General features: G+C 41.6%; 1 protein-coding gene across 1 annotated transcript; it reads right to left on the bottom strand.

The window, feature by feature from the left end:
- Positions 1–1,654: 1,654 nt before the first annotated feature.
- Positions 1,655–25,841, bottom strand: RGS14 (regulator of G protein signaling 14). Its single transcript, XM_026726251.2, has 15 exons — positions 25,355–25,841; positions 20,019–20,040; positions 18,933–19,087; positions 18,446–18,538; positions 17,406–17,549; positions 17,016–17,165; positions 16,781–16,901; positions 16,547–16,665; positions 13,962–14,159; positions 12,180–12,256; positions 10,297–10,423; positions 9,311–9,392; positions 7,590–7,636; positions 7,146–7,257; positions 1,655–2,385 (listed from the first exon to the last, which is right to left on the bottom strand). Exons 1-15 carry the CDS (start codon positions 25,397–25,399, stop codon positions 2,093–2,095), a joined length of 1,785 nt encoding a protein of 594 aa, XP_026582036.1. The 5' UTR covers positions 25,400–25,841; the 3' UTR covers positions 1,655–2,092.
- Between the last annotated feature and the right edge of the window lie 379 nt (positions 25,842–26,220).

Raw genomic sequence — 26,220 nt, 5'->3', positions numbered from 1 at the left:
ATATCTGAAGAACCCCACTTGGGAAAGCTGCAACTGAAGGAAAAAATCCACTTTTCTTCTATTTCTCATCAGAATGAGGAATGATCGCTATATAGAATGTGACCGGGCAGGAAGACCTGCTTCGGAAGGCAAAATCCCACCAATATCTGGACCTGTCCCGAGGCTCTCAAGTGTTGTTGTTAGTTGCAAAGTTGTGTCCGACCCATTGGGACCCCATGGACAAGGTTCCTCCAGGCCTTCCTGTCCACTACCATCTTCTGGAGTCCATTTAAGCTCACGCCTACTGCTTCAGTGACTCCGTCCAGCCACCTCATTCTCTGTCGCCCCTTTCTTCAGTCTTTCGGCTCTCAAGCAGACCAGTGCAAAACAATCCAGTAATTAAGGCCTCGGGCTAATGACAGCAGCACAGGACTCCATGAAGCAGAAGCAGAACCAGAGATTCAGCCAATCCGCTCAGAAGCAAGCAGCATCCCTCTCTGGGTAACAAAACCCCTTCGTGGACTCCTCCTAAACATACCCCAAACGGAATTCCCCGCCATTTGGTGCCACGGCGCCCTCTAGCGCTGAACCGCGGGAACGTCAGCGCGCCGGAGCTGGGTAAAGTGAAAAACCCAAGCGCCCTCTACCTCTCGCTACGCTTAGCCGGCAGGATAAGCAATGCTAACTGTTGAGAGAAACCGTCCGTGCCGTGAACGAATGGCCCTTCTCCCCTCCTTGCAAGCAAACGCGAAGCCCGCGGCAGCCGCCCCACTCCGAATCAGCTTATCTTCGCTTATCTTCCTGAGGCGGCTTTCAGCGGCTCTCCGCCGCCCAAGACGGAATCTGCAGTGATTTCCCCTTTCCTTCCTTCCTTCCCTCGCCGCCTCCTCCCCAGCTGTTCTCATCCAGATGTTGAGGAGCCGACTTATGCGGTTAGGGGCAGCCAATGGGGAAACAACCGCTTCCGCCGCCGTTTTTGGCATGCGAAGCAGTTCACTCTTCAGGGGGCAAAGGGGAAAGTTCGGATCCCGATCCCTTTTGCCTGTACTGGATCCTGTAGAAGTTCAACACAGAACAGCCCCCCCCCCGTCCAAGGATAGAGTGAGGGATCCAGTGTGTGGGGGGGAGGGTTGTTTGCAGCCAACCACAACTGGTGCTTCCAGCCGGAAGAACTTCTCACACTATCGAAAACGGTTTTTAACATGATTAGTCATAACTCCTTCCATATCCTGAATCAAGATTGAACGGAGATGCTTGTGTATGTTTCAGGAGGAATAAGTTGCAAGTCTTACAAAGCAAAGCTTACCTTTGGATGCTCTGACACAGGAAGTTTTTAAAGAAGGTATTGGACAACCGTTTGTCTGAAATGGTGGTTTCCTGCCTGAGCAGGGGGCTAGACTAGAAGACCTCCAAGGTCCCTTCCAATTCTGTTATACCCAGGCCATCTTAAACTTGGTAGATGGGGATCACATGTATTAACAAAATATGAATTCGGAAGCATATGCTAATATTAACTGGGCACTCTGTTGTTTCAAGAGGAAGCATGGATTCCTCAAAGCTTCTGTCCTCACAACTGAACAAGAAATGTGTCTGCCTTGTGGGTTTATGTGTTCATGCCAAACCTTGCCACGCCTTCCACCACCAACTGAAAGCCATGGACCCCAAAATAAAAACGGAGGACTTAATCAGTAGTGTATTTTACATTTTACAGAGACCGAAAATTACAAACTATATACAGGCAGCATCACCACTAGCCACGGGGTTGTAGTTGTCACTGGAGCAGCCATAATGGCAGTTGTTTCACGACATAGAGCAACACCGTACAATAGTTTGGTACAGCAAGTAGGTAATACTGGCACTCTGCTGCCCAGCCAGCATGGGCAGTTAGTGAAAGTCGGTCAGAACATTAGGAGCATACGTGTCCATTCCTGAAGACCGCCTGAGAGCCCCAAGAGCTAGAAGATGGCGTCTAGCCAGGCTTCAACCTAGACCAAGGAGACAAGTCTGTGAGATCATGTTACTACGACAGATACCGAACAGGAAAAGCCTGGCTTCACGGCAAAAAAACATAAAATTGGGGGCCGAGGGTGGGCTGGGGTTCTCATGGAGTAGATCACAGGCCAGATTTCCCAGCAGCAGCTGACGATGATGAAGATGGCATTTGTAGTGGTGAAGAAGGAGAAACCTGGGGTTGTGACTGCACCTGGGATTGACGCTGAGAGGTGGCAGCCTCTTCTGCCTTGAGGGTGCAATTCTCAGGGCTGGATGAGGGATGGCTTGTGCAGGTGACACCACCTTGTTCAGGCACCTGAAGGAAGTCGGGCAGTATTAGATCCTCCTTGGACAGTAGCCCACGCTGGTCATTGACCCTGCAGCTCTGTGCACGATTCAGCAGTTCCATTAGCCCTAGGGGAGAAGAAATACTTCAATGTATCTAAAAAAATTGTAATCCCATGGTTGTGGGGCTGAGTGCTCTCAGGATGTGTTGGTCTGCAACTCAAATCATTCCTCATGAACCAGGCTGATGGGATCTGGAATTGAATAACATCTGGAGAGCCACCTGAGACCCAGCCATGCTTCATACTGTCACTCTACAAACAGCAATATTTAGCTCTTTCAACTTGCTTGCATTAATTATATAAGCCTTTAGTAGTCTTAGTTTCCCTAAAGGAATCTTGAAGAGGATGCGAAAACTCTCACAGAGCTCTTAGACTCTTAAAGAAGATATTTTAAATCCTAGATACCCATGGCATAGCCATTGCAACTTGGTTTGCAAATTATGCACCTGGCAAGCGCTCCACATGAAAGGGGGCATCAGTTGCAAGGGGAAAAATGAAACACAGGAGATAACAATACCAACAACACAGGCTTGCAACTTCACGCGTATATACCCAGACACCGAGACCAGTGACAGAGCCTATATTCTTGATCCAACAGGCCCTTGCATAATTTTTGTTATGTAATTATATTTAATCCACCCACACCTCCCGCTGTATTGCCTCACTATGGCAGGGAAGCATTCCTGGGAAAGATGAGCGAAGAGTATTGGGAAAGTATGTGTAAACTCCCAGCAGGGTCACCCATGGCATGAAGATCATCCCAGGTAAACTAGCAGGCAGTTATTTTGGGGGGCAGCAATATAAAAGGATACTGGAGGCTGATGATCACTTTAGTAGATGCCCATTCATATAATGTGAGGCAATTCAAGAGTAAATCTCTGCTGTATTTTACCAAGAAAAACATGCTGATATGTAAAACTGAAGATAAAGTGTTGGATGATGGCCCCTCAGGTCAAATGGCACTCAACATCTTACTGTGGAAAGGCTGCTCAACTTTCGGAATACTCATTGTGTTTATGATGTGGCTAGACTAAAGCCCCTTGGGACATCTTGTTGTTTGCTTTGCCATATAGGCATGAAAATCCAAAGCTGCAAGGGCAGAGTTAGTGGGAACATGGTACATCAGAAGCACGAACCTGGGAAAGCTCAACACAGTGAAAGATCAAATGAAACAACTACAAATTCTTTGGAATCAGTGAATTCAGATCTTGAGATTCATACTTTCAGTCAGAAGATCATACAGCTTACTATACAGGACATGAACAACAAGGAACCACATTTTTTTAATAGCGAGAAGAGACACAGCAAGAATAGTACAGGTAGTCTTCAATTCCCGATGGCAGTTGGAACCAGAATTTGCTTTTGCTTACTGTCATGAATACAAAATGTGACATCATCTAACTGCTTTGCTTAGCAACAGCAATTCCAGCACTCCCAGTTGCCACTGCTAAGTGAATCACCACAGTTTGATCAGCAAGGATGCCACGGGATCACCTTTCGAGACCTCCTGCCAGCCTCCCCATTGACATTGCTTGTTGGAAGCCAACAAAGAAGGTTGCAAATGATAAACATGTGACAGTGGGATGCTGTGATGGCTCCAAAGATCATTTATTAAGTATCATTCGTTCTGTGCTGTTGCAAATTCAGAAAGTTGCTGAATGAGTAGCTGTTAACTAAGAATGACCTGTACTTGACTATAATGTAGTCAACAACTGAATAATATCAATTAGACTTTCCAAGCCACTCTTTAATGTGACAATTACTGATGCAGATGGAGAGAGGAGATTGATGAGTTTTATGATCAAGTCAGTCTGAAATTAACAGGATATGTAAGCAAGATGGGCTGCTTTGGATTGGAAAGCGGAAGGCCAGAGTTGGAAATAATTATGGAGGAAAACGTTAGAGAACGTCAGGAAACCCAAAAGAAACAGGTGTGTGACCTATCAATTTCTGCCACTTCCATGATGTCTTCATTGCCAACACAGTCCTCAAACAACCAAAATGACACTTTCACACATGGATATCAACAGATGGACAACATAGAAATCAAATAGACTGTATTACTGCCAAAAGGTGGAGGAGATGCTTGGTTATAAATCTAATAAATAAATAAATTCCAAAACATCTCTGTTCTTTTTTAATTGTTAACTGTTTGGATAGTTTTTCTTTTAAACTTACCTATTTCTTAATTGTTTTATGATTGTTTGCCACCCAGAGTCCCTTGTTTGAGAGGGACGGCCAGTATATGGTGAAATAAACTGGTTCCAGGTAGGCAAAGAGTGAGACAAGGCTGTATATACCCCTTTCTTATTTATTCAACCTATATGTTCGGTGTCTATTAGGAGAAACTGGAAGATGTGATTTTAAAACTGGAGGAAGAAGCAGCAGTAGCCTGCACTATGCTGATGACATTACTCTGACAGCCAAAAATACAAAGAATTTGCAAACTCTAGGAATAAAAATCAAGAGCACAGTGAAAAATGGGACTAAGACTAAATATAAAGAAGACCAAATTAATCAGCCTTAGAACTGACAATTAAAATGCAATATTGAAGTAGCAGATACCTTATGTTTTTTAAGATTGACTATCAACACTAAAGGACCAAGCAGTCAAAAAAATACAGTATGCCACAAATTAGCACTTAGTAAAATAGCCACACAGGCCTTAGAAAAATTATTCAGATGCTATGATGTGTCTAGAGGAACAAAGTGTAGAGCAGTGCAGGCAATGGTATTCCTCATGACCCTTTATGGCAAGAAAAGTTGGTCTTTGAAAAAGCAGGATAGACAGAATCTTAACAGTTCTGAAATTTGATGTTGGAGAAAACTCCTGAGAATACTGCACCATGGATGACCCGCCCCCCAAAACAAATAAATTGACTTATCAAAAAAAAAAAATCCAGAGTGTTCACTCGAAGTACAATAACCAGTCTTAAATTAGCCTATTTAGAACACATTGTGCAAAGACCTGAATCTCTGGAGAAAACTCTAATGCTAGGAAAGGAAGCAGGAAAGAGAAGAGCACAACTAACAGCACAGTGGATAGACTAGATATACTGGCGATAAGTCCGCCATTAGAAAACCTGAAGAACCAAGTTATCCCGGAGAAAAGCTATCTATATGGTTGCTGAGAGTTGACACTGACTTGATGGCACATAATTAATTGTGTTTAATAAATGTTGCATATTAAAAGGGGGGGAATGCTAACTTGTATGCCAATAGTGCCTTTGGGACAAAAAATGACAAATTTAGTTTCAAAGCAATTTAATCTGTGTGACACCTCCAGTTTTCTTTCCATTTCTTCCCTGCCTTTCTGCCATCTATTTCTCAGTAGGCAATGTGATGTAGTGGGTAGCATTGAACTTGAATCGGGGGATGTAGGTTTAAATTCCAATTTAAATTCCCAAAATATTATTTGTCAGAAATGGTGTAGGGTTTCCCGCTTGTGCGGGGGGTTGGACTAGGTAACCTATAAGATTCCTTCCAACTCTGATTATCTGTTATCTGTTACTACTATGACCAGATTCCTTCTATTCTTGCTTTCCAAACTAAAGTGCTCCACATCTTTACACTTTGTTAATTTGCTGCCAATAACTATAATTTATAAAGATGTATATCCAAATTAGCATGGCTTGGTTCTGTTTAATTTCCTAGAGTTACGAATCTTCTAGAGCAGCGGTCGCCAACTGGTGGGCCATGAGAAAATTTTGATGGGCCACAGAGAAATCTCACTCCCAAAGCACCCCGATAAAGCAATTAATCCAGGCTGTGCAGAAACACAAGGCTGCGTGGCCCACATGGCCTGCGGAAACCCTTCCCGCCCACTCACTCCTTACTCGGTAAACTTGCCTGCTAAATTGCTATTTTTCCTTTTTCCAACCATCAGGTGTTCTGGTGTGCCAGGAGATTTAGATTAGCTAGGAAGCAGGAAATGGTTGGATTTCTTGCTTTCTAGCTAGTCTTTAGATCTTCAGCTCAGCACAGCCGAACCTCCCTTAGGACTGAAGGTTTGCTTGCAAGCAAATTCAGTGCAGACTCATGGCAAGCAAATTTGAGAGACTGAACTAGCTGATGGCAGATAGATCACTGAATGATTCTGTGAGCAACTCAGTCTGCCTGCTTTGCCTGATTTTGGGTAAAAGTTGCTCTTTTTTAAATAAAAAAATTAATATTTACATGCATGGTGTGTTGTTACTTAATTTTGTGAGTTTGCTTGCAAGCAAATTTTATGTGACAGACTGAACTAGCCAATGGCAAATAGATAGATCTCTGAATGAATCTGTGATTCTGTGAGCAACTCAATCTGCCTACTTTGCCTGATTTGGGGTAAAAGTTGCTCTTTTTTATAAAAAATTCAATATTTATATAAATATTTATAATATTTACATACAAGCCATGCCCAGCCAGTCACATGACCACCAAGCCACACCCACAAATTAGGCCACACCCACAGAACCGGTTAGCGGTCCCTGGGATCTAAAATTATGAGTTTGGTGGTCCCTGAGGTCCAAAAGGTTGGCGACCCCTGTTCTAGAGAGCTAGTGGTTAAGACATTAGATTACAAACTGGGAGCTTCCGAGTTCCAGTCTTGCCATAGGCTCAAAACCAACTGGGTGTCCTTAGGCCCTCAACTTTGGGAAGCAGGCAATGGCAAGCCACTTCTGAAAAAAAAAACTTATCAAGAAAATTGCTAACGCCAGGCTCAGGAGTTAACACCAATAAGACAGACAGACAGACACACATACACATACACACACACTAATTTATAAACAGCATCCCCTTGACCTCAACTTTATTAGGTTGCAAGCGGAGACAGAAATGCTTTACCTTCCATATCATACGTGTGGCGGTTCTGGTTGCCCTTGATGGGTTTGGTAAAAGGACAGGAAATCGCTGGCAGTTGGTCACTTTTAGACTCTGTCTCCACAGTACTGTCATCCTAGAACCATAGCGGGAAAAGGCCAGCCTCAGAAAATGATCCATTTAAACACAGGTCACAACTATAACCTAAGCATAGCATATCACAAAGGGAAGAGTAACATTATTCCTAGCCTGTGACCATTCACAATAAATGTATGGCATCCACATTTTGGGGGGAAAAAATAAAACAATTATCTTCACAATCATCATTATCAGGAAGAATGCTAGAGAAGGAATTTAAAAAAAAGTATATGCAGTGATGCATTTTAAAAGTTTATGGAAGAACCAAGATTTCCCTTGAAGCACGAAGCAACTCAATAAAGTGTTATTGCTTTCATGATCATTGCTCACCTCAAACTGCTCACAAGTAGCATCTGCTACCATGACAGGTTTCACTTCTGCAATAAAAGAGATGGATGTTAGAATTTCTGCAGGAAAGATAGGTGACTGCATGAGAGATGCTGATCTATGCCTTAAAGGGCAGCACCGGTCAGCAGAAGGAAATACTGTGTATGCCAGCATATCCAAGTCTAGGAAAATTGTGAGTACCAGGTAGTGGGCAAGGAAATAAAAGCGGAGTTAACATTTTTATTCTGCCAAGGCTCCCTTGTAGGAACCCATTCAGCAGGTCTACCACATTCCATCACATTCTCTCTTCCTTCCATTCAGCTTTTATAAACACACATTTTATAAACTATCTTGTTTTCTATCAGGTAAGCAGGTAGCACCTTCTGTGGTCTACCATGTGAGACTGGGTGTTGTTGAAGTGAATGTGGAAGAGAGAGGAGGATGGAGGAGGAGGAGAACCCAACCCACCAGAACAGGGAGACAGGTCCTCTTCTCCTAAGGAGATCCATCTGGTAGGACCAAGAAGAAGGGACTTCTCTGGGGTGGCTCCCTTCCTGTGGAACATTATCCCTGCAAAAATAAGATTGGTCCCAACCTTGACATTCTTTCACAAAGTCCTAAAGACATGTTTCTGCCAATGGGCCTAGGGATCCAATATGGAGACTATCCAGTGGCTTACTTGTTGTGACCAATGGGCTGGGGGCAGTGGTGGGATTCAAATAATTTAACAGGATCTGGTTGGCTGTTGTGGGAGGTGTCACCCATCCTTGTCTTCCAGCTCTGCCGCACATGCAGGACAAGCTTCCAGCGACAGCCAACCTTACCATGAGGGAATCGGTTGTTAAATTACACCCCGCTGGGTATCAAAGTGGATACTGGCACTGCACTGTGATGGAGAAACGGGCAACGGAGCAGCTGGCACAAGGGGAGGAGCAGGAGAAAGGAGAAGAAAGATGGAAAGCAGCCTTCTTCCCTCGCACCGGCCACTCCGTTGCCCGTTTCTCCATTGCAGCACAGCGCCAGGATCCACTTCGATAGTGTGTGTGGGGGAGTGTAATTTAACAACTGGTTCACCTGAACCAGTGTAAACCAGCTGAATCCCACCATTGGCTGGGGTCTGTTGCTTCTTGCATTGTTTTTGTAATGGGATTTATGCTTGTATGCCAACCGGAATCACTGAGAGTGAATTGGGCAAGCTATATAAATTTTCTTAAAGAAATAAATGTCAAGCATTTTTTCTTTCCACATTCTTTATGGCAACATTCTTTATGGCAAACATTCCAACATGTAGGCAGATGTATGACACACACAGAAAAAGATGCTTCATGTGCTTAAAGCAACTGACCTGCTTAGGTTAAGCGGTCAATGCCTAATTTTCTCCAGAAATGCACACAGCATCCAACACTGAGCAGGTTAATAGGGCCCCAAATGCACAAAATTTGCATCACAACAGCCACTCTGAGTCACTTTTCAGAGCGAAATGGGCAGCAAAAAAAAATTCAGTAAACTAATTAATTAAATAAATTTCAACCATTGCTTATGGTGAATAAATAAGAGCATTGATTCACTGGCAATGATGGGAAAGAAAAAGCAACAATGCTTGGGAAGAGACCTTCTTCAAATAATTCTCCCTAGGGGGAAAGAGTTCTCTCTACAATAGAATTAACCAGGCTTAGGAGTTACAATCCTGCATAAACCGCTGTATTCCTTTGAGCATTACATACCTGTGTCTGAATCTAGGACCAGCTTCTGAGCTGCCACTGCACTAACCTTCTCTTCCAACTTCAAAGTTTGGAGTCCGCCAGACTGCAGGGAGAGAGAACAAAGTTAACCGGGGTAGGGTGGGGGAAGGCCAGGATTGCCCAGGGGGAGGAAAAAGAAAAGACCCTCCCAGAAATGGATGGCCCAAACAATAAGGTAGATATTCCCTGCTAGAGTGGGCGTTGCTTTTCAACAGAAGATCCACAAGGAAATGGCACTCCATTAAAAAGCATGGACCAAGAGAGCAATGGCCATTTTCTTCTAACCCACAGAACAAAACAGAAGCCTACCAAGAACTCCAGTCTAGGAATTGGTCTTTTTAGCTTCGTAGCTAAATACCTCTTGATAAATCACCTTGTGACGAGATGGGCAGCAGATAAATTTAACTTAATAAATACATAAAGTGGAAGCAGAGTCTCTAATGCAGACCAAGAATGGCAGAGTGCAACTGGGAGCAAGCTGAAAATTCAGAAGTAAGCAGCCATGTCATACTGACAAATCCCAGCTAAGTCAAATACTACAGGTAGTCCTTGACTTACCACAGTTCATTTAGTGACTGTTTGAAGTTACACCAGTATTGGAAAAAAGGGACTTACGAGTTATGACCCTTTTTCACACTTTTGACGACTGTAGTAACCCCATGGTCATGTGATCAAAATTCAGGTGCTTGGCAACTGGCTCATATTTGCAGTCTCCCAAATTCATGTGATCCCCCTTTGGGATCTTCTGACAAGCAAAGACAATGGGGAAGCCAGATTCACCTAACAATGGTGTTGTTAACTTAACAACCGCAGTGATTTACTTAACAACCGTGGCAAGAAAGGTCACAAAACGGGGCAAAACTCTCTTAACAGCTGTCTTGCTTAGCAGCAGAAATTTTGGGCTCTTATTTGCGTTGTAAATCAAGGACTACCTATATTTACCCATCCTATTTCGTGAAGGGTCTTACCCGTTTGAGTGACACTTGTCTAATATCCAGACTGTATTTCTCCAAGATGGGCTGCAATGCTTCTTGCAATGTTTTAGTCGATTTTGCCAGAATGCAGACTGTCTTATTGAGAGGCGTAATGTGCAGCCTGTAAAAAAGAAGGATAGGGTTGAGGACAGATCGTACTGGAGAAAAAAATTATCTATGCAGTTACTAAGAGTCAACATCAGCTTGATAGCATAAAGTGGGGAAAAAACCCACTATAAATATATTAAATGGGTATAACACATTACATAAGTCATAGCCAAATTGCAGCCATCTTTTGCATCTCCTCAATCCTTCCTGAATTCTGCATGCCTATTTAGAGATCATGGTAAATAATGAGAAAGCAGTTTGGGAAAGGGGTATATATGTATGTATGTATGTATGTATGTATGGTATTCAGCTTTGTTTGGGTATTTTCCCACGTCACTGTGGTTGTGCTTTTAAAGTTGTAGCAACGTTTCGGCAGAATCTCATCTGCCATCATTAGGCTTCTGTATTGATACAGAAGTCTGATGATGGCAGATGAGATTCTGCCGAAACGTTGCTACAACTTTAAAAGCACAACTACAATGACGTGGGAAAATACCCGAACAAAGCTGAATGCCATACATGTAAGTACCCGCGAAAACTTGAGAAAACAAATATATATACATGGGGATCTTACCATTTCACGGTGCTTTGCAGTACTCTTTGACCTGTTTACAGAGTCAGCATACTGCCCCCAACAATCTGGGTCCTCATTTTACCTCATAAGGTAAAATAAGATCTCATAAGGTTGGATGGCTGAGTCAACCTTGAGCTGCTCAAAATCGAACTGCTGGTATGTGGCACAATTAGCCTGCAATAGTACATACTAGCCATTGTGCCGCCATGGCTCTTATGAACAGGAACATCTCTTCAACCCATGTGTGAGACATCTGAAGTTATTCTTAGCTGAGATGCCTATTGGCCAGGTGAAGTTGGTGAGGGCACAACCCTTCCCTCCAGACCCCAAGCACTCTGCTGTACCACTATTCTCCTCCCTGTTCTTCCTTGAGGAAATTGTTGAGAGGTGGCTGGTTATCTCTATTTATTTAATTTCTATGTCACTAATGCAGCAGCCTCATGGTGACTTTAGGTTTTAAAAGGACTGCATTTTCTTACTTGTGAAACACCGGTTCATTCATATGTGCCTTGGCAAGTCTGTTTGCTGTTCGGTGGACTTGGAAGTTGGAGAACAGACCCCTACTCTCCTGGTATGCCAGGCACAGTAAAGAAGAGAGGAAGGCCACGACATCTGCCTTATCCTGAAACCCCATCCCAATGCCAACTTCACATTCCCCTGTTGTGACTGATGGATGCATTCCTTCTGACTTCAGTGAATGGGAGGGCACACATAATCTGTGTGATTCAGCAACCACTTTGCTTAACATGCGTTGCACACCCGAAAGTGGGGCATTATTATTTGTTGGCAAGCCAAAACGGAAATAATAGCTGTATGATTAAGATTGGCAAAGGAAATGGAAAATTTTATGCCAGGGATACAGGGTGGAGTTGTTGTTGGCTGTTGATTTATTTGCCAATTCAAGATCAAGTGAATAACACTTTAATTCAGCAGTGAGAGAAGACTCTAAGTCTACCTACTCAACTATCAGTACCAACATGAAGGCTAGGCAACTTAAGCTCACTTTTAGTTCAGCCACATACAATTGAACTGCTATACTGAACAGACCCCCCAAACAGCAAAAGAGTTTGTTTTAATATCTGCGATGTAAAAACAAACGGGTCATTATTCTGGGGCAGGACTTCACAGCCTCGTATTAAGAAAGATGAAGCAAAGCCAACCCAGAGCAGAAGAAGTCTTCAGAGATCACACTCACTCAAAGTTGACTCTGGTCTCCAGCTTCACCTCCTGGTCTATCAATACTAAACTGTCCTGGTTCAAGGCCAACGGCTTCTGTGGAAAGCCAAAGAAACATGGAAATATCAATACACTGCAAAGAAAGGACACTCATGAAGAAATATGCACAGAAATGCTTGCTAATGTACAATATGATAGTCTAGATTATCCACAGATTAATTCATTACAGCTAGTCCTTGACCTAGTTAAATGACTAGTCCTTGACCTAGTTAAACCATTTGAAGTTACAACCATGCTGGAAAAAGTGACAACTGATTCTTGCACTAGAGCAGAGGTCTCCAACCTTGGCAACTTTTAGACTTGTGGACTTCAACTCCCAGAGTTCCTCAGCCAGCGCTGGCTGAAGAACTCTGGGAGTTGAAGTCCACAAGTCTAAAAGTTGCCAAGGTTGGAGACCTCTGCACTAGAGCATCCCTGCAGTTGCACAATCAAAATTTGGACACTTAACAATCAGCATGTATTTGTAATGGCTGCAGTGAACGAGGGTCACATGATTGCCATTGATAACTTTCCCAACAAAGTCAATGAGGAGAGCTGGATTCATTTAATGACCATGTGATTCATTTAACGGCCATGGCAAAAAAAGATTGTAAATTGGTGGAAACTCACCTCATAACAGCATTTCTTAGCAATGGACATTCTAGTCTCAATAGTGGTTACAAGTCAAGGACTATTTGTATGAAACTATTAAGATCAATGATGCAATTCTGAGAAAATAGCTTTTAAGAAATCTGCAAATAATCCTGGCGAGAGATATTTTTAATTGTGGTAGGATAAAAATGCTTCTAAAGAAAGAAATAGATGAAATATTATTAATCAGGAACATTTTGATACTAGTATTTTTTGAAACTGAAGTTATTTGTTGTTTTTACCTAATATATGCACATTCTGCAATCATCTGTAAACTAAAAATTATTTGCCCAATATAAATATGCCTTGGAAAAACTTAACGCACAATCAAGTTGGATATCTGAACTATAACTTTAGATATCCAGATAAGTATATTTTTCTCTAGGAGGAAAAACAATAAAGCTGTATGAATTTAAAGGATGCTGAAATTACATACCAATTTAAGCCTAGACAAAAGATACATTCTACAATGAACTCAACTTCTTTCACTTGAAGAATATTTATTTCTTTGGCTTGTTAACAATATGTGTTATTTGGATAGATACTTAGAGAATATAACTATTATCTCTAGTTAAAAGGGACACCAGGGATCTATTTTCATCAGCCAACCAGGCAATTAGAAGCTATATAGAACATAGAAATAACAGTTATATAAAATATATAGAATAAAACACCCTAGTACTCCCAACTGGTATGGCCAGTGGTGAAGCATACTAAAAGTTGTGATGCAGCCCTGCTGCATAGGACTAAGATATAGAATTTCAGGGAAATCTCAGCCAACAACAGTGAACTCTCAGTCCGACAGAGAATTAGCCAAATTTACACCCAAAGCCCAATTTCTGCTCAGTTAAATTAGGTAAAGTAGATAAATATTGCATATGGAGATTACAAGTAAACAGGCTTAAAGTGAATTTGTAATCACCGTAGATTTTCTGTTTATAAGGTTTGAATTCACAACTTTAATTATAATGTTACCTTGGTACATATTGGGAGAGATTATAGGTGCTCCAATCTAAATTTTACCTTTAAAAAATCCCTTTCTTTTAGGAGGTTTCTAAAGTGAGGTTCTTCCAATAATGCTTCCTTTTTGCCTAAAACAAATTGGACCTACCTTTTCATTTCCCACAAAGTAGATCTTTACATCAGGTAAATTGAGACCACGACGCTGACAAACTCCAGCTAGCATTTCCTGGATAGAGAGGCCAGAACGTACTGGGGCCAGGGATGCAGTTCCGTCAGGCAGATAGATGCAACAATATTTAATGGGATGGTTCTGGCTGTCAGATTCCGTCAGACTCTTCCGGTGGTTCTGTAGAGAAGAGAACTTATCGCATTTGGCTTCATTTATTAACCTACAACAGTCTCAGCCTGAAAGTTCAGTCTCCATAACAGACAATTACTTGAATTCAAAGTTCATTAATATTGTATAACTATCAATGTGTGCACTTGTGATAGGTGTGAGCTTGATGAGACTTTTATCCAATCCTGCAATTAAAAAAAATTACCTATGCTTTCCCCCGCCTCCCTTCCAGTACAGTTGGAAGACCTGAAAGACCAAGTTAGGAACAGATTATTGTGGAGAAAATCTATCTATATGGTTGCTAAGAGCTGACAATGATTTGATGGCGCATAATCAATCAAAACTCTTGTCACAATTGCTTTCTCTTTAGAGGGAGAATGATATGATCGTAGGACTTTTGATGATCTGAAGCAACATAGGGAAGAAAACTTTCACATCAAGAAGAACATCTAGTATTATAGAAAGCCTCATATATATATATAAAAAGGTCCAGATATTCCCACTTTACATAATGACCGATAACATTGCTTGAAGGAACTCAATAAGCATGAACTATTTCCTATCATTCCTCAGCAATGGTAAATACTGAAAACAATACTGGGAGCCCTTGTACCAGCCAGCATATATAATCCCTTTATAAAACCATGGAAGCCAGCAGCTGGCACCGAATCTTGAAGCAGTGAATCTCATGGTAATTGCACTTTATGCAAATATGTACATTTCCTCCTGTTTTGAGAACAGAATCGAAATGCTCCTTTCTTTCCACCAGCAGTTTGAAGTAATTCATCCAGAATTCTGTCAACTCAACTTATTGTGTCATTTGCTGTAAAACCACAGATCTGTCAGATAATCTGTTTATTAGACAGCGGGAAGCATTTGGTTTCCACTTCAAGAGCTGTATCTCCCTGTGGGCAAACTTATTACTACTATGGTAGATGGGGGTAAGAGTAGAATGTTTCATTCTTTATTTGCATGGTACACATACTTCAAAAAAAAAATAACCACCCACAACCAAGGAGCAAATATTTATTTGGAAAACACTTTGACTGTATAAAGCTCTACCTGGCATTTCTGGCCCTTCCAGAGACGGTTTTGGATTTGTCTCACTAACTTAAAATTAATACGTTTGGAAAACAAAGTTATCATCTTTCTTGCACCAAAATACGTTTATGCTTTTTTTGACTGGAACAAAGGTTGGACTTAACTCTCTTTTTCCTTCCCAAATTACAGTAAATGGAGAGCCTTTTTTCTGCCATTCCTTCTGGGGTTCAGGGAAGAAGCAGAGTAAGCAAGTAGCAAAGAAATCAATGGCAAAAGCAGGAGTTTCAGCCATAGAATTGCCTCTTTAACTTGCCCCATTGAGGGGGGAGGGCAAACAAACGGTGTGAGTGGGTGACGGAATAAATTGCTAACAAAGAACGATGTAAGATAAAAATAATGATGATGATAACAGCAGAAGCATTCAGGCCCAGGCTGACCCAATTCTTGTCACTGCTCCCATCCCGCTCCATTCATTGGGGCCTTGACGGTAGAAAACTCAGATCCTGTCATTTCATTTGGGGAGGGGTGTGAGCAGGGAAGCCAAGAAGACTTCCCCTCATAATAGGAGCACAGAATTTTGGGCAATGGAACAGAATGCACAAAACATGTCTAGAGACACGGGAGGCTGTACTGTCTGTGTGTCTGTGTGTACATGCACAAAGTAATTTGATGATAGGAAGAGCAACAATAGCTCAGAATATTGACTGAATGATGACATACAATCTGCAACCTACTGATAGTCAACTGGAAGGAACACTGGCTGATTTATGGTGACCTCAATGTCCCCTTCAGCATGTCAAGATCAGCAATCAATAGCTGTCTTCCCAATTGATGTGGAGAGATTTGGTTGAGAAACAGAGTGGGAGGATGCTGTGTCAAAGAGCACAAAGTGGTTTCCATTGTGTAGCTGTATCATTATCCAAACTCCACTCTCCTTTCTAAGCACATGGTCCTGGGTGGTTCTAGACTTTTGCTAGCAGTGTTCTCTTCTGGATAATTTCATTCTCCACTCTTATTTTATTGGTCATGATGCTCAGGAGAAAGGCTGCTTTCCCACCACCTTTTCAACAGTTTCAAGGCAGGGCAACTTTGAGAACGGCCTTAGAGAGGGGATACAGCCATGAAAATTCCAGCATGCTCTCCGTAGCAATTGCAGAGATCTCTACTTTGTAGAGAACTCCTCCACACAGCACAGTCATAGCCTATTATAGACAGAGTGTGGGGGCTGGGTAGAACCTATGATGTAACAGGCATGGCATACTGTTGAAGCAAGAGCCAAGCGCCCACATTGCAACAAATAGAGCAGAGAATATTTTCACAGGCTGCAGCTGAAAATCTAGCTAAACACCACTCACCTCCGCCTGCAAGCCACTGGTTGCATAAGATAGGAAGCCCAGGTCCAGACTAGCTGAGGAATTCAAAGAGCCTTGGGAGTCACGCCAGGGGGATGGCCCCTCACCACCATTTCTCTCCTCTAGGACAGAGCATCAGCAAGGAGTTAAGACTTTGGAGAATACTTGGCCAATCATTAAGCAGTCCTGTTCTGTCACTTCCTTCAACTGTATTCCCACTTTCAGCTTTGGACTCACCTCCCCAGGGACGGTCCCTCCGGTCGCCTTTCCGGAAGGATCTCCGAGGGCTCCTCCCAGCCAGGTTACCAGCTGCCTCCACTCCTAACGGTAGCGATTTTCCTGCCTTTAGTTTTGTTTTCTAAGAGAAAACCAGAGAGTGTGAGAGCTCTAGGTCTATGAGACTTGCTTAAGCAGCATTCCCAAATCCCTCCAAATCACGCTATCTTCTAGGCTGGAAGTAAAGACTTCCCACCTTGCTATGTTCGGTAGGTGGGCTGCCAGTCTGAGAACTGGATCTCAGTTCTGGCAAGGGCTGCCCTTGGCTTTCTGCCTTTGCACATGCTTGGTACAATGCAGACTTGACAAAACGTGCGTAGCTGTCAAATTTCATCAGGTTGAAAATCTGAAAGAAGCAAAGTTGAGGGTCATTAGTGTCTCTGAAGTTTGGCACTTAGGTGGCTTCATCCAATGGGAAACACGATATTCTGAATCAGAAATGTACTTAATTACTAATTGGGAAGCAAATTAATGCCACTATACTACTCATACCTATATAATTTATTTATATTCCGTCTTTATTATTTTTATAAACATGTCTTTTATATCGGCACATCACTAGTTGGCAGACATGGACTGTTCTCACCTGAAGTTGCTGGACATTAAACATGTCAGGAGTGGGAGTGGACAACATCTCCTCACCAATCCACGCTTGTCTGTCGATGTTCACTGGGTTTACTGAATGACTTGACAGAAACTCATCATAGATCTTCCGAGCTTCCTGAGCCAGCTACAAGAAAGTACATGGAGTGAGAATCACAATATCACAATAGCGAAGAACAGAAATATCCAGACCAGCTGCAGTAATCAACATTGCTTGTATTTCCTCCTTAAGTGCATAATACAGGGAAAGAACCATCTGGGCCCTCTATTCACTTCATGGGTTAGTGTGCTTTCCATGGTTCTTAGCAAAAAATAAAGAAATACGAATGCTATTCATTGGGGTGAAAAATTCAACAAGAGTTCCTTCCTTTCTTCCCCCCATTCATCTCCCCCATGCCTTAGAACAAAAAAGGGCGAGATCCATGCCCGTATGGATATGTCAATAAATTTGAAATGCGGGGGGATAATAATATATCTAAATCCAAGACCAGCTAAGTAGGATTTCCAATAACAAAAGGAAGAAAATTAATACTCTGCACTGCATCCACCCAATGATAAGGAAAAGGGGGAAATGTAGCTAAAACAAACAGGGTTCAATAATGAATATATCTTACAGAATTTGGTTTTTTCTTGGTAAAGAATATGATTTCCCTAAATAACATATTAAATAATCATCACTCTTTTCTTGTCTTCCTCCTTCTCGTTATGCTTGCTGTTTATATAAAATTCTGTTCTATGCAGTTTAGACCATGGGGCATTATATTATTCCTTGACACATTGCTGTCTCTTGTGAAATCAGGGAATTATAAAGCATACACAGAATTTGGTTTTATGAGGTTCATAGTCTTCCTTTTATAAATTATATTCCAAACCTCATAATAAGATAAAAGGTTGAATATTCTGTAGAATTCAAATTAGGATCAAATGTATCCAATACACTTATTCTAATTACATATATTTTCTTAGACAAAATAAGTCCACATAATGCAAAATTTGGTCTTCTTCTAAAAGAAGAACTCTCACCTTTTGGCTGCTACTAGCTGGTATCTGCTGAAATTGTTCACAGGCTTGCCAGAAATATACATTCTCAGCGCTAAATTCCTTTTTCAGGAATTCCTGGAAAGAGAGGGATAATTCGCTTTCCGTTGCAATATTATCATAATCCAGAACTCTAGAAAGCTAAAGGGGAAATCAAAGGATTCAGGCAGCATTAAGCGAAGCCAAATTTTTATCTTTGCCCAAAGTGCGAGATCATCACGTAAGTTTTATTGGGTAGCAAAATAGCCGTCCGTAAACAGCTCCGTAAACTTGCTAGCAATCCAGTAGAGAGGAGATCTGTTTCAAGGTTAAAAGGACTAGAGAAGAGAGATACGGCCGCACAAAGCACATAGCTCTAAACAGCTCCAAATACACGCCATCTTGGAAAGGAAATATAAAAATAAAGAATAGTAAAAATGGAAGAAGGTGCAGTGAAAAATCAAGGGAAACAGAAAGGTGATATGGAACTCACAGTGAAGTATGCAACACCAAGCTGATCCTGTAGCAGTGTCTCAAAGGACTCAGCCCAGCGAGCCACGGATTGTCCCAGGGAGGGAGGGACACTCTGAGCGCACGGCAGACTGTTCACACTGTTATTACTACCCCGGCTGCCAGAGCTGTTTAACTCTGTGAAGCAGAGAAAGGTTTCAAGTCTTTCAGAGGCCTCATATCTGGAAAGAAGATGGTATGAATCTGGATCTGCCTAAAACGGCAATTATTGAAGTACCAGGGTAAGCCAAAACATTTTTCTATCTGAACCGACCAACAGGATGTCATCAACTCACTTCATGTACATTCTTAATTCAATATTGGTTATGGGACAGTGACCCCGAGAGCTTTGTACATGAGTGATTTCTCTTACTAGCAATTCTGTGGGCAGATACTTAATGTCCCATTGTTGGAAAGCAGGGGTTTTAAGCAGAATCTCCAAGAGGCAAGATGCCTTGTTTCCCATCTACCAGGGAGCTGCTCAAAAATCACCAGTTCTTCCTGCTCATAGCAGCAAGGAATTAGCATCTTGAAGGAACCAGGGAGACAAAGGAAAAAATGACAAGGTGCTCCATTTCTCCCAAAACCTGTTTGCAGATAGCTGATTTTCTACAGGTAAACCTGTGATTTTTGAACAGAACAATAGAGAGAAGAGAAACCTTATTCCTGTCCTTCCCGATGACATTGCGCAAAGGTCTGGTTTATTCCTATCATTGCTGGTTTGTTCATTCTCATCAGCTCATTCGTGAAGAGCAAATTTCTAGCTTGATAGCTTCCTATTACTAATGGCAGTATAAAACCAGGGGTCTATTCTCCAGCCAAGCATCCTAGGATAGTTTTTGTCAAACATTTGTTTTAGCATCTAATCCCTGAAAGCTGTTTTATGTAGTTCAAAGGGCCAATATTCAACTATAATGAGGTGGTATAACAGGTAATTAATTCCCTGTTACTGTGTTTAGCAACCTCCATATCAAACATATCTCCAAGTAGCCAACAAAACCCTGTGGCCTTTATTACACACTGTCTCCAAAAGTCTAAATAGCATTACCCAGTCACATGTCCCACCTACCTCCATCGGATACCGCCAGGCCCTGCAAAAGAAGGACGAGAGCAGTCAGAGTACGTTGTCAGAGAGAGATTAATTCAAATGAGGCATCATCTTTCTCCTCATTGTCATTATGATATTTACACCCAGGCTTTCTAAAACAAGATACATTTATATTACAATAAAACAAGATAATTAAAATTACATTCAAAATAAAAACAATTACAGTTTAAAGCTTGATGAAATAAAGTGTTTTGGTTATTTCTCAAAATACTGAATCGGTGGAGGCCAAATTCTCCTCTCTCAGAGACCATTTTCAAAGGAGAAGACCCTTTTCTGCCTACCAGATAGTCAAACTTCCCACAGAAGGGATACTTCAAAAAGGCCATTCCTGCTGATTTAAGTCATCAGACAGGATCAAAGCGAGAGACCTGGCCCTTCACTAAATCAGATCCCAAGTTATCTAAGAATAAAAGTAAACACCTTAAAAACTGTGCCCAGAAGGTCATTGATGCCTGCTGCAAAACTGTCAACTTAAGCATCATGTCACCATCATATCCTGCTCTTATTTTATTAATTTATTATTTATTATATTTTGTTTATGTGACTGCTTGTTTACCAAGTAGGTAATGTAAAAAAACAGAAAATGAAGGGAAAAAAAATAACACATACAAACGCCTATAGTGTTGAGGTCAATATCAACCTCACACATATTAGCATATTCTGCTGGCTCTTGCAGTATCCTAGCCTAATTCCTGAAAGAACTGAATTGACAGTCTGGATGCCATATTTTGCACCAACAGCGGTATCCAAAATGCATATAATAGTTTCTTTTCCAGTATCAGATAATCTTACATATTAGTTAGCTAGATACAGATGCAAACATAAGACTACCATCTATCCGCTCAAAGAACAGTCTGACTATGCCATATTCCATCTCCTTGGTACACATTTCTAATATGGAAATCTATGGCTTGGAAAGTCTCCTAGATAGAAGCAGTATTTTTTTCTTCCTTTTATATTAGAGATTTTTGTTTGAAAGAGAATCCGTGAGAATTTGACAGGTTATGGCCAGGATTACAGTTCCACAGCTTTAATACAAGGATTAAAAAAAAAAACCCTGTGTGTCATTGGCTGTATTATATTCCTTTCGGAACAAATTATATGTGTATGAGTGAAGGAGGGAAGCGCTACATTTTTCTTTATGTATTTCTTCCAAAATGTTCTGCTTTCTTCCCCGCATGCAACTACCAAAAGAACGTATCATTTTTGCCAATGGATGAAGCCATAGGTTGCAGATTACTAAACCGAGTGCATTTTCTTGGATCGGGTGGATTGTGAATGATTAAGAAATCCTACTAAAGCAAAAATGAAACTCTGATTTAAAGAAATCATAATGAACATCTTTTTTCTCAGTTGCGCATATTTCATGGAAGATCGATGATAGCTGAAGGAAAATATCATGAAGAGCTGCCAAAGGTTTGCGGGGGAAGAGGGGGAGGAATTTGGAAGATACTGTAGCACTGGGAGAGTTCCTTGCCCTAATTAAAATATAAAAACTAATTAAATTGAGGAAGAAAAGGATTTTAACAATTGAAATGATACTAAAAAGCAGAAAAAAATGGGTTCCTTTATTCCTCTCATCTTGAAAATTTGCCATAGAAAGTTTTTCTTTAATGGGAAATTGATAGTAGTTTGATTTTAAATATCTATTTGAAAGTAAGCTTTATTTCTGATGATGAGTAAGCATTGTCCCTATAATTTGCATCATTATAAATTATTATACCAGGAAATTATTTCTAATTATTTCTTAACTGGCTTATTTCTTTACTTGTACCAGGATTACTGAAAGTTTCTTTTCTGTTGCTTTTGTGCTTATTTCCTTACAAGATAACTTTTTCGAATGTCATCCATCAGTCATTTCTTTGGAATTAGTCATTTGGTTATTGTTTTTAAAGTATGCATTTCAGAGATAAATTCATCACTTGTTTTGTTGACAGCTTTCTCCTTTATATTCTAAGGGTGCAAGAGAATGAAAAATGGTTGATTAGTTAAGGAAATATAAGAAGGTAGAAGGTGACCACCTCCTGCTGGAATTCCTGATTTTAACAAAACTAAAACTGGGTATATCAAATGAGTATCATGGACTTTTTTAAAATGGGGTTTTAATAGCATCCCATGGCCAGAGAACTTAATAGGAAAAGGAGCTAAAAATAGTAGAACTGAAGATAGTAGAAAAAGCTAAACTAAAGGGGTTTTTAATGGTTTGAAAACAAATAAGGACATGTGGAAAAAAAAAAAGGAGAGGAAAGGAGACAGATCAGGAAAAAAAAATACAAATAGGCAGCTCTGAATCATAGCGCTGATGTCAAGGAAGCCACATTAGCTGAATTTAGAAAGGATACCAAGAGTTTCTTTGGAGAAGTTCAGAATAAAAGAATTGGCATGCCAGCCACTCTGAAGTTATTCTGTTTTCTCCTACAAAAACATTTGAGGTCAAGTAGAGGGGAAATGGAGTCTTTTTTACTGGATGCATTCAGATGAAACTAGATGACTTTAATTTTTAATGTATTTCTGTCATGGTCAGGATTTGGAATACGTTAGCTGCCGACACTGATATTATGTCAATTTAGGATGTAACATCTTTCCTTTTTTCATCATTTAATAGCAATACCAATAGCAACAGAACTTATATACCGCTTCACAGTGCTCTATAGCCCTCTCTAAGTGATTTACACGGTCAGACTATTGTTCCCAACAATCTGGGTCCTCAATTTATCGACATTGGAAGAATGGAAGGTTGAGTCAGCCTTGTGCTGGTGAGAATCAAACTGCCGAACTGCTGGCAGCCGGTGATCAGCAGACCTGCAGTACTGTGTTCTAACCACTGTGCCACCACAGCTCTTTAAACTTTTGATTAACATAATCAGTTACATCTTTAATATATTTCCATCCATGATCACCTCCTGCGGGGACCCAAACCTGCATTCCATGTGCCTTATATGTGACCTTTCCATCACTTTTTGTGCCCAGTGACAATCTTTTATTTGAAGACACCGATATGGCTGCCAAGCAAGGCCAAGGTGCTGAGGGCCGTGAAGATCCCAGGCTGGGCCATAGGAAAAGCCACTCCAGGCCTAGGAGCATGGCAACACCACATGCCTCCCAGTGGCAAGAGTCCTGTTCAGCTGGCCCATGAAGTTGGCATTTCTCACACCATCTTCTTGGAACCTCCATCTGTTCTCGTGCTCCATGAAAGAGGCTACATTTAAGGTTGCCGTGGAGACTCTGGGCAGGGGCCATGAGGAGGGGAGGCTTGACCAGAAGAGAAAGGCTGGGAAGGTATGATTGTCCAAGGGAGAGAAGGAAGAGGCAGCTGGTCCTGCCATGAGGGTATTTTTGCCAGGCAAGGACAGCGAACAAAGAAGCAAGATCCCTCTGCTTGTGCAAAGGAAGAACAAAGGGCTTTGCCAGACAAGAGAAGGGAAGCAGAAAAAGACTGAGGCAGTGGGTGTGGGGAAGAGTAGGATTCTTGCAGCTCCAGGATGACTTTCTTAAACTGTATAATCTGATCTTGAACAGAAGATTATATATTGGCTGAATATTAAAACCAACTACAGGCTTCTCCTTAATAAAAAAGTACTACTAGTTAAGAGATAAAAGGAAATGGTGCTATTTTATACTATGTCTAATGCAGATTTGTTTTATGGTAAAGTTGTTTTTAATTTAATACATTTATTTTTAATGACATACATGATAATACATCTTTGATTTTTGACTCATTAGAAATGTTAGCATCACTGTATGAAAAGGCTTCCGTGTCGGGCAAATGAAGTAATTCTCGTGTGGCACTTCTGATGACTGGAATTTGAGACTCCTGCTTTTATGTGAACTGCCTCATTTGCTATGCTTTAATCATTCTGGGTATGTGATTTTATTTTTGTATTGTACAATAACATTTAGCTGCTATTTCAATAGATTTTTCTTTATTTTGTTTCTGAGTAATCCTCTTTTACTGGTCACTGTCTATGTATTCTCATGAGCAGACAGAAATAGAAGGAACACAGAATCCATATTATGCAGAGGATTACCCAAAACCTAGACTAGAGACATAGGTCCCCCACTCCTCACCCAGGGTAAAAAGTTAAACATGCTGGTTTATTACCAGTCTTCCTGACAGAATTTGCACAAGTTATCACGACTCCTAATAGTCAGGTTTCTGTTGAGATATTTCTGGTCACATTAATCATTCTAAAAATGATTAGGTTGCATAGATGGGACAAGACTAGTCTCTAGATTGCAAAGGTTTGAATTACCACTAGATAATAGTGAAGAAATGCAGAAAATACTAACTCCTTTTCAAGATTGAGTGGCTTTTCCAGATTTTCCAGGTAGGTAGGCCTAGTGGTTACCCTTGTCACTGCCAAGAAATCTAAACTAGAACATAAACAGTTATATTGAAACCCAAAGCTGCACGTGCCAAAACTGGTCTGAATCTATCCGAACGCTAAATGATCACGGACAAACTGTATGACAGAACTTCTTATTTTGATCTGAGCCCACAGAAGGATTTCTGTTAAGAAAACCCTATGAAGACATTATTATTGTTCATGCTTGCTCCTATTAAGCAGAGCCAGAGGCAATACTATACCATTTTCCAAATAGGAACTTGATTTCATGAGATTAATTTAGAGTAATTTCCTTCTAAAAAGAGTCATTGTTGCACAAAATCCCCGAACAAGTCAACGTAACCTGCAGCAGCTTTTGCTGACAGCGAGAGGCTCCTGCATTCCATGAGGTCGATCCATCTAATCATTTCATTATATTCATTCCTTTTCTGTTTGTGGCTGCCAGTCATGCTCCGTTGTGCAACCTGATAACAGACTCAAGCCTGCCTGTTCCTTTTCCACAGCAGATTGTGCAGTATAACCTGGCGAGTTTGAAAGGCACTGTGATTTCACAGCAACCCTTCAACGTGCAAAAACATGCCCAAGCTAGAGCAAAGCAACCGCTGCCGAAGTTTTACTTTGAAAGAGCCCTTCCTCTCTCAGGTACTTTACAAAGAAAAGGGCAAGATCACAAGGCAGCACACACAAGAACATCCCACCCTCCCTACCGGTGCAGTAGTACAGCCGAGCTAAATCCCTCTCTCACCAATCTACCTATGGCTTGGGGAGGCATGAAAACCAGGAAAGGTCACTAGAAGCTGCAACTCGCTTACGCTTTCCCCTGAAGGGAAGAGCCCCCAAATGCCAGGATCAGATTTTAGGAAGGAACCTTCTTCATCAGGAAGACAAGCCACTCCTTTGTGGCTGCTGGCCTTGCCTTCCCCCAGTAGCAGCTGAAGTATGTTCACTCACCATTCGGCCATTTTGGACACCCAGATGTTTGGGTTTTCCCAGCATGCCTCTCCTGCAGTTGTCACAGGTAGACTTTAAAACCCAGGACCATCAGGCTGGGAGCAGCCCCTCCCTGAGGCTGCAGCCGGCCTTCAGAGCATCCCCGGCTGGGAGAGAAAGAAGGAGTGGAGCTGCTTGCCACGCTCACAGTGCAGCATTCACTACCTCTTTTCTCTACCACAGGAAGTGTCACCATGGAAACCAAAACCACAGCTCAAAATGGGGTTTGGAAGGGAGAGACTCCTTCCTTATGAGCACAGCCCCACTGACACCTCCAGCCCAAAGCGTTGAACATGGTCCAAGGCTGCAGCCAAAGGCTTCTTAAAGGATCCCACGCCCTGATAAGGGACCGGGAGCATCTGTGGCTGGAGCCAATAATTTTTCTAGCACCCCCAGGCACAGCCCTCGTGGGATGCAACAGACAAAGGCAAGCTCCAGCAGATACACTGAAAGCGGCAGAGGAGAACAAAGGCAATCGGCTGACAGGGATTGTGGCACTTAAAGTCAACACACTGCCATCCATCTAAAGATGAGTGTTTCCTAGCATTCTTCCACAGCTGCAGCTATTATGCACACAAGACAGAATAAAAGAATTGGAAGGGACTTTGGAAGTCTTCTAGTGGTCCAACCCTGTGCTCAAGCAGGAGATCCTATACCATTCCAGGCATGGGCTGTCCTGGCTCTTCTTAAAAGACTCCAGTGATGGTGCGCCCACAATATCTGAAGTCAGTCCATTCCACTGATTGTTCTTACTGTCAGGAAAATTCTCCTTAATTCCAAATTGCTTCTCTCCTTGATAAGTTTTCCTCCATTGTTTCTTGTCTTGC

The sequence above is a fragment of the Pseudonaja textilis genome, chromosome 2 (genome assembly GCF_049901715.1).
Source record: "Pseudonaja textilis isolate UNSWEBS1 chromosome 2, rPseTex1.2, whole genome shotgun sequence".
NCBI lineage: Eukaryota > Metazoa > Chordata > Lepidosauria > Squamata > Elapidae > Pseudonaja > Pseudonaja textilis.
This window is presented reverse-complemented; position numbering and strand designations above follow the sequence as displayed.